At 42.9% G+C, this 9,381-nt stretch overlaps 1 protein-coding gene across 1 annotated transcript; it reads left to right on the top strand.

Annotated features, from left to right (window-relative positions):
- Positions 1 to 626: 626 nt before the first annotated feature.
- sstr3 (somatostatin receptor 3) lies at positions 627 to 2,042 on the top strand (the record flags this gene model as incomplete). The annotated part of the gene is made up of 1 exon (XM_083779002.1): positions 627 to 2,042. One exon carries the CDS (start codon positions 627 to 629, stop codon positions 2,040 to 2,042), a length of 1,416 nt encoding a protein of 471 aa, XP_083635128.1.
- Positions 2,043 to 9,381: the final 7,339 nt, after the last annotated feature.

Here is a 9,381-nt window from a genome sequence, read left to right as displayed (position 1 = left end):
GGATGTTTACCAAGCATGAGACTCCATAGCCACATATGGAGACTCGTGTCTAAAGCATTTGAGCTTCCTCAAGCTTACACGCGCACACACACGCACACACACACACACACGCACACACACACACACACACACACACACACACACACTCATGCATAAACGTGTGTGCACACAATGGTGTGAAAAGCAGATGCACTTTTATGTATAAACAAATACGTGCACACGCACACACACGCATGCACGCACGCACACACGCACACACACACACACACACACACACACACACACACACACACACACACACACACACACACACACACACACACACACACACTGTGTGCCGTACGTGTTCACAGTCCGGTTAGAGAGAGTGCCTGGTTGCTAATGAAATGTCAATTATTAGCCTCTGTAGTTCCTGTCTACGGGAACACACACTGTTTAATGTGTCTGAGGTTTCAATGGGCCAAAAGACTGACCGAATGTTGTTATGGCAAAATTAATCTGTGGCTTATTATTTCAAACAATTTCTGTGTTCTCACAGGACAGATGGGAGCGAGCTGAGAGTGAGACAGACAGATAAAAAAGAAAATTATAATAACAACAAGAGACAGAGAAGAGAAAAAGCAGCCATGGCTGACTCATTCAACTCTATCCAGGAGATGAACGAGTGTTTATTTCCGAGCCCTTCCTCCGAGCTCCTCCTAAACATCAACGACAGCTTCTTCAATGACTCGTTATACAACTGCACCAACTGCACCAGCGTACCCTGCAAGCCCTCCCCGGGTCCCGGTGTGCTGATCACGGTCATATACATCATCGTCTGCATCATCGGCCTCACAGGCAACACATTGGTCATCCACATCGTGCTGCACTACACCAAGATGGAGTCCGTGACCAATATCTACATCCTGAACCTGGCCATAGCGGACGAGTTGTTCATGCTGGGCCTGCCCTTCCTGGCTGTGCAGAACACCCTGCAGTCTTGGCCCTTCGGCTTGTTCATGTGCCGCCTGGTCATGACCGTCGACTCCATCAACCAATTCACCAGCATCTTCTGCCTCACCGTGATGAGCATCGACCGCTACTTGGCTGTGGTCCATCCCATGAGCTCCTCCAAGTGGCGGCGCCCTCGGGTCGCTAAGGTGGTGAATGGCATGGTTTGGTTGCTCTCGTTCTTGGTCATCCTGCCCGTGGTGATCTTCGCCGACATCGCCCAATGCGGCGAGTGCAACATCACCTGGCCGGAGCCGGCCACCATCTGGAGTGTCACCTTCATCATCTACACCTCTGCGGTGGGATTCATTTGCCCGCTGCTCATCATTTGCCTTTGCTACCTGCTCATTGTCTTGAAGATCCGCAGTTCGGGGAAGAAGGTCCACGCCACCTCCAGCAAGCGCAGGAAGTCCGAACGGAAAGTCACACGCATGGTGGTGATCGTGGTGGCTGTTTTTGTCTTCTGCTGGATGCCCTTCTATGTCGTCAATATCATCAACCTACTGGTGAATGTGCGCCCAGATTACCAGGGCATTTACCTCCTTATCATTGTTCTTGGGTATGCCAACAGCTGCGCCAACCCAGTCATCTATGGCTTTGTGTCAGACAACTTCAAGAGGGGTTTCCGTAAAGCCCTCTGCCGCTCGTCTCGAAAGGTGGAGAACCAAGAGCCCACAGAGCTGCAGGAGGAGCGGAGGAGGGTGCTGATGCCGAGGGAGAGCCTGCGAAGGGTAATTCGGGATGAGCAAGATGATGAGGAGATGACGGAAATGACAACAGAGATTTACAGAATTAGCCAGAATGGCAATGGCAGCGTGCAGCCCGAGAACTCCCCAACCCTGTTCTCGGACACGGGACCACCTCCTGGAACTGCGGATATGACTACTCCAGAAATGAAGGCCGCAACTGGGGAGAGCAATGGGAAAGATCCAGGCGATGGGCCCCCACTGGTCCAGCCCTCACTTGTTAATGGAACGAAAAATGGGAGTGTCAGAACCCTTCCGGAGGAGCCAGGGCAAAAGAGAAACTCATTGGACATAAGTTACCTCTAGTGTAAAAAAATAAAATAATACTATATGTCTTAGCTCTGGTCCATAGCTCTAATTAGAGCTATGCTACTCTCGTCTTCCTGCACTCGCATGAAATGCAGACCAGCCTCTCGACTGTAGCGAAACTAAAAAGAACGTTGTCGCTACTCACCAATACAAAGACAGTATGTGTCTTTACAAAGCCTTCTTTCTGCAGTGGACGCACACTGTATACATCACACGTATAAAATGCACTTTTGGGCCAGAAAACAAATTTTGTTTCCACTGGAAGAAAAATACTTTTAGTTGCTCCACTGCGCCCTCTACCGATATTGGCAAGAGAAAACCCCATAGTCAAGATTTTTCCTACAGGTGAAAATAAATCATTTTCTGGGCAAAAAATGTTTTAAACGATATTTTTATTTCCGCTACAGTCGAGAGGCTGGTCTGCATTTTATGCGAGTGCAGGAAGATGAGTCCCATAGCCTTAATGCAAGGGCATTAGGGCTATTGGCCAGAGCTATGTATGTCTCTTGGTGTCAGTTTGCGTTACTTGAAGTGAACACAGCATAATAGAACTCATCACTGAGTCAACCATCCTACCTTTCCCTGAATATTATTTCATTTTGATCAATAGACTAAGCGACATCAATATTGAATATTGTGTTTGCTATCATGCTGGTGAACTGTGGTAGATTTATTCAAACAAAGCTTGAATGGAGTTGCTATAGTCTGTATCATGCATTATGTGCCACCTTATTTCTAATGCCTAAAGATTACATGTTTGTTACACATTTGTGCTTTTCTTGAAGATGTCACTTCTACCCTTTTACTTCATAATGTGACAATCAATTGCTTTTTAAAGGAATGTATATTGCGTGAGCATTCAAGGCAACTACTGTATAGTCTACTCTGTCGTCAGGGCTTTATTTTTTAACTGGTTGCCTCACTTTTTCATATTGCATATTTTATATACTGTAAACGGTAGCTTATGTAGTGAGCTATCATGTTGTAGTACAAATTGAGAGTCTATGTGTACACATGCAGGCAGCTTTTGCGGCTTCATTTATAGGAAAATCAAGAAGTGATGGTGTGTCATTCAGACATATGAAAAACACTTGTTGCATTGTTATTGCATTGTATGTGGTTCTGCTCCTGTGACGCTTCAGAACTCTCTGTGCAAGCATGACACAGACATTATGATCACAAACCACCCAACAGCAGAGCCTATTACTTAAACCACTCTTAAAACACAATCGGCACCGGGATTCCTGCAAAATGGAAGCTCTGGGGTGCCGGAAAGACATGGCCGCTTTTACTCTCAACCCATTGGATGACATACTGACAGAGTGAAAACCTGAATACTTCTATGGAAGGAGGAGATGGAGGGAGTTTGTTCATTGATGTGGATAAAGCAGTGGTGCATAAAGCATATATCTATTCGTATTCTACGTCCGAGCATAGACATGGTAACGCCCCGCCTGCCTCTGGCTCTGATTGGCCTACCGACACTGCCCGTCTTGCGTGTCCTCCGAGATGCAAGGGTACTCCGTGGTGGGAAATAATACAAGAGAATGACAACACGTGACAGTAACTTAATTGTATTGTAACTTTAATTTTTGTAGAAGAGGCAACTGGCAAACTAATATTGTTTGTGCCGTTTGCTTTGATTGAATAATTGATTGAACACGTATATGATTTGATTTGGCTGTGTTCTAAATTAAAGTGTTAGGCCCTCATTTATCAATCGAGTGTAAAATCTGCCACAGATTCGAGTGCAGGTTTCGTAGTACACCCACGTCGCCACGGCATTTATAAAGTGATCGCAAACAGCTGATCCTTCCTTAATTTTGTTCTCACGTTAATAAATGTCACGGCTGAATTTGATCTGGCACGCCCTAAGAAATCAAGCCTCGCCCTCGTTTTTGCGACATGAACAACGGCAATACGTTTCCTGAAACCATGGTTACATGAAAAAATAGGTTTCTCCTGTGCCTTGCTGCCAGCCTCACCCCCCTCTCTCATACACACGCACAGCACGCACACGCAACTTGCAAGCCCAACTAACTGGTGTGTTGTTAAACAAATAAAGAACGAACACCAGCATGAATTAAATAAAGTTGTAGGCCTACCCTGTCTGTTTCACTCTCACCTCGCTTGCCTTGCTGTCATGCACGCACGCACGCACCTACGTACATGACACATTAAAATAAAGCTGTCTGTTTCTCCTCTCGCTTCGCTTCCCTTGCTGCCCGCCTCACCCCCCGCACGCACGCACGCACATATCGCTATTTGCAACTTTCACTGTGTGTTGTTAGTTGTATATTAAATTATTAAAGTATTTTTAATTTAATATACAACAAGATATATTAGTGAACGAAAACCTGAACCTGTGAACCATAATTAAATAACAAATAGGCACACACACGCTGCTGTTTTGCAGGTGCTCCTCCTGTCCTGTCTGTCTGTCTGTCTGTCTCTCTCTATCACAGTGGTCCGTCCGTGACCAACTGACCATGCACGTTCCGACGTTCGACAGTCTATTTAGATTGCCTCGCAGTCGTTAGTCACTGCAGTGGCCGCCGGCCGGGCTGTCAACTGTCATTATATGAATGTGCAGCCAAAACAGTATATAGCCTCATGTGGCTGGTGGTGGGCAGCGTGGGCTGGCTGGGTAATATACCTATATCTCCGATGCAGTTCCCACTTGCGCTGGGAGCCTGGCACGGTACATTTGGCATTCGAGCGACGCGTCAGGTTTATTATATTGCACATACCGTAAGAAAGACATCGGCCTTCATGCTGTAGATTAGGCTACAGTAGGCTATACCTGCACGTTGGGACTCTCCGCAGCTGAGCTGCAGCACTGCTGCACTATACTCTCCAACGTCCCGTCATGGAAATATTTCAGCACAGACAGCCCAAATCCTCGCATGTATGCGCTCATGCAAAACACTGTTTAAATGGCTTAAGCATCTCTTGCAACATTGTTTTTAATTGCGCGATTTTATCTCCTACTAATTTCATATGACACATGTATTCCTTAACATTTTTATTTATTTATTTTTTACATGTAGCCCATATACATTATACATACATTTTATATAAACATTTTAGGAGTGAATACATATATGTTTAGATGCCTGTGACAGCCTCTCAGCAGTTCAGACAAGGCTGCTCCGCTTGTGTAAGAAGAAAAAAAGCGTACGGCAGCTCCCGACCAGACGTGACTATTTGTCCTACTCAAGTTCAATTTCAAGCTTTGCCGGAAATGTTAAATGCCGAAAATGTCGGTAATTTCGGCGTGCGCCCATATTTTGGCGTACGCACGGTTGATAAATGAGGGCCTTAGTGTTGATTATCGTGTATTAATTTAATGGGCTATTTCCCCACATCTGTGCAGTTTTGGGTCCTGGGCGAACATCTAATCCATCTTTTGGGTCTCAACCTGAAAGGTTTGGGAACTAAGTTGATCAAAAACAACCATTATTATTAAATTATTGACTCATGCTTTATGTTTAATTGTTAAATTATGGACGTTTACTGTGCTTTTATTTTTCTAATTATTAGAAGCCTATAAGACGAAAAAGCAATGGTGTTTTTCGGAAAACCACCAGTGCCACGCCAGCCTTGAAGTGATCATGTGCCCAAATGGTTACCTAAACCTAATGTCCTAATAACAGTGTTATTTTTGGTTTATAAAGAAATATGTTGAATACCAAACTTTTGTTTCTGCTTTTTTTTATAAATATAATACCAATAACATTTTTGTCTCAAGGCCTATGTGTCTGTTTGCAAACAGCGGAGAGAAACAAGTGCGGAGGGTGCACTCAGAGGTACTTCCACAGGAACAAAGAAGCAGATGGAAATTGTTGCATCACTCCATAGCTATACTCCAATGTGTGCATTACAATGTGGTTAACAGCTTCATGGTCACCATTCTTCCTTCATGAAGCCTGATTTATACTTAGTAGTATGAAGGTGTCTCGTGGCAAGAATAGCTGATATACAAGCTCAGTAGCTCACAATACGTCAACATGTGATTAGCCATGAGCTTTTCGATCAGCTATTTGTCCTATATGTCAGAGAATAAAATAAGCTTAAAGGTTAAATGTAGTTAAAGCTCTATATTCTGATAGTAACTATTGCTATAGAGCAGTGGTTTTCAACCAGTGGTCCTTGAGGGGGTTCCAGGTGGTCCCCAGCTAAATGATGGAGAGTTGGTAACCAAATGGAGCCTTATTATTAGAGCTTATAATTTGTACGCTCTCAAGAGTTAAATTATTGTTAAAGCATTACTTAATTTACACAAGTCTATACAGTTAGTTGCTTTATTGACACAAATGTTTAAAACATTGGGTCCAAACAATAATAAAAAAAAACATGAATCAAAAACTTTAAAAGGTACAATACATTAAAATATACAATACACAACAGGTACATGACAGGCAGGCATGTAGCATACGCAATTAGAGAATGTAGAATATTGGTTCTTTTGATCAACGTTTGCCTGTTGTCTCTCCCATGGTATCACATCAATGCAGCATGGAATTGTGGACGAAATCTTATCCAACGACAACAAAAGTGGGTGTGAGAGGCAAAATCTCATCAAATGGTGGTCCGTCCGTGGCTCAAATTTCCCAAAAATGAATGGACCTTGATATGAAAAGGGTTGAAAACCTCTGCTATAGTGTAGTAGCGTGAGACCATGTTGCAGCTCTTTAATAAACAGAAACAAAATGGTCAGCTCAGGGTAGTGGGTACCGATCTTATCTAATCCGGAGAAAGAACTCCACAAAGATCATTTATCAGCTTCAATCTTCCAGTTCCAATTTTGTCTGCTAGTTTTTACTTTCATCCCTAATTTAAATATTCTGTTTCCTGCATGAATTCAATCTCCTTATTGATTGGATACAAGTGGTATCCTGACCTGGGCATTTTCTGTTTACTTAAGAGTTGGAGAGACTCCTTTTACTGATAAAAACAGCAATGTTTGCTATTGGAATATAGATATACCTACAGTATTTAAGGCCTATTCATTTTTACCAAAAATAACACACATCACAGTAAATATTGTAGATGGATCCAAATACACTGGAGCGATTCTACTGACTCTACGATAACATGCTCAGTGTTCTCCCTGCTTCTGCGTCTAGCCCACACTCCCACGCGTGCACTTCCACACAAATCCATTAAGAGGTATAAAAGCATCATTAAAGACGCATTAAAAAGGGATTTGCCACCCTGATACGACCTTATCTGCTTTGCCCCTGAGAGTTTTGGGGGATGCTGTGTGCAGTGGCGTGTTTGCCTCTGTCTCCAGGTGTAACTGCTGGTTTACTGGTGTTTGTGCCTGAGCTGTTTCGGCTATAAATGGTTTCCTGCAGTGTCTGCTGTGATTCCTTCCTTCCTGCCAGTGTTCTACTACAGTACATAGAGAGGTGATAGTCATCTAATGGGTCTACTCTGGGTGTCTGGTGCGATTCACTCTTTTAGTTTTTTGCAACAACAAAGACAAATATAGGTAAGGGTGGACCCATGGTTAACAACATAAAGAATATAGAATTCGGGAGATGTACATATGCATGGTCAAGTGTGTGGTGAATGTTGTTTTTTGGTATTTTTGCAGGATTTTAATATTGTTTGAGGCCTATAGGCTATGGCTGCAGTTAAAGAGTGTACACAGTAGCCTACAATCCTCAGTGTTCATTTAACTATAGGGTGTACAAATAGAACCAACTGGACCCAATTTTACAGTGTATGTGTTTGCAAGACATCTGTGGCATTCTCAGCCCACTGTACGTGGGTGTGAGCCTTCACGCCCACGTACAGTGGACACACAAAGAGGCAAACACTCTTTTTTGGCTGCATGGGGCTACTATGGAAACCCTGTGCAAACACTGTCAGTAGCTGTGAAGACAACAAGGCCTTCACACTACACCAAAGGTGCCTTTTCTAACTTTCTTCACACTATTGGCTTTGGATTGAATATCTCGATCAGATCATGTGCACTGAAAATGCCCCATTTATTATAGACCACCAAATCATAAACAAACTGTTCAGATAATAGATGAAGAAGCGCTGTGTGGGTGAGTGGGTCCCAAATTATGTCAAACTGAGAAGGTGCACTTTGGGGAGGGTTCAATACATTTCAGGACAATACTTTCAAGTTCCTTTCCTTTGTAAATGTCACAGTGTCACAGTGGTGAGTGGGTCCCAAATTATGTCAAACTGAGAAGGTGCACTTTGGGGAGGGTTCAATACATTTCAGGACAATACTTTCAAGTTCCTTTCCTTTGTAAATGTCACAGTGGAAACCCCCCCCCCCCCCGCCACAGACAGACAGACAGACAGACAGACAGACAGACAGACATAATATGATTAATATTATATAATCTACATTTCTAGACAATCTGATTACCACTGTAAATTTTAAAACACCACAGTACTATCTACTCGTCAAATTCGATCAGGTTTCTCATGCAAGAGGAAATGGAATATGCAATTTATGTTTTGTTTTTTTGTCCTGATCAAAAACAAAACACTTGAGGATCATATTAATTGCATTTCAGAGAAACAGAGATAGACTGACACAGACAGATCAGAACAATTTCACAACAAAACCTTATTGAGTTTAATTCTAATTTGGTGCATTCTCCTTGCTTCTTCTCTCCTTTATAAATGAGTACTCTGAAAGGGGCAAGGAAGACCTCGTGCTCAAGTGGTTATAAGAGAAGGGCCACAGAAAGAGAGAGACAATTCATCAGCAACATTAAATCCAATTTATTTTGTTAATTTAGTTAAGCAAAGGGAGTGAAAAGCAAGTCATCTTGCAATACTAAAATTGATTTCAAAACTTAAACTCTGCCTGGAATACAGGAGAGGCACTATAAAGAGAAGAGTACTTCAGTTGAATCCAAGCCATGGTGCATGCAGAGAAACACTTAAAAGGCCCTGCTAGACTTGCTAATCAAAAACAGCTGTCACATATTATTTCATCGCCAACTACTGGATTCTGTCCAATGTCTCTATTAGGACCACAATTGAGGTGCAAAATGTATGTTCTAATCTACACAGAATGACGGTGTGGAAAAAGCATGTACTGTACACATATTTATTGAGTAATTGTTTTAATGACCAGCGCATTTCTTCCCATGCCTACCCATGTTTTTGTCCTACTCAAGTTCAATTTCAAGCTTTGCCGGAAATTCAATTCAAAGGGCTTTATTGGCATGAGAAAACAGACGTGGTTTTCTATCTCGTGGCTCTGTTTGTGTTTGTGCCCGGAGTTCCAGGGCCAGATGGCTGAGGGGTCAATTTTCACATGTATTATTAGTTTTATACATTTTAGGAGTGAAAACAT

The sequence above is a fragment of the Protomyctophum parallelum genome (genome assembly GCF_964188405.1).
Source record: "Protomyctophum parallelum genome assembly, chromosome: 13".
In the NCBI taxonomy this organism is placed as follows: Eukaryota; Metazoa; Chordata; class Actinopteri; order Myctophiformes; family Myctophidae; genus Protomyctophum; species Protomyctophum parallelum.
The sequence above is the reverse complement of the archived record's forward strand: the minus strand, read 5'-3'. Positions and strand labels throughout refer to the sequence as shown.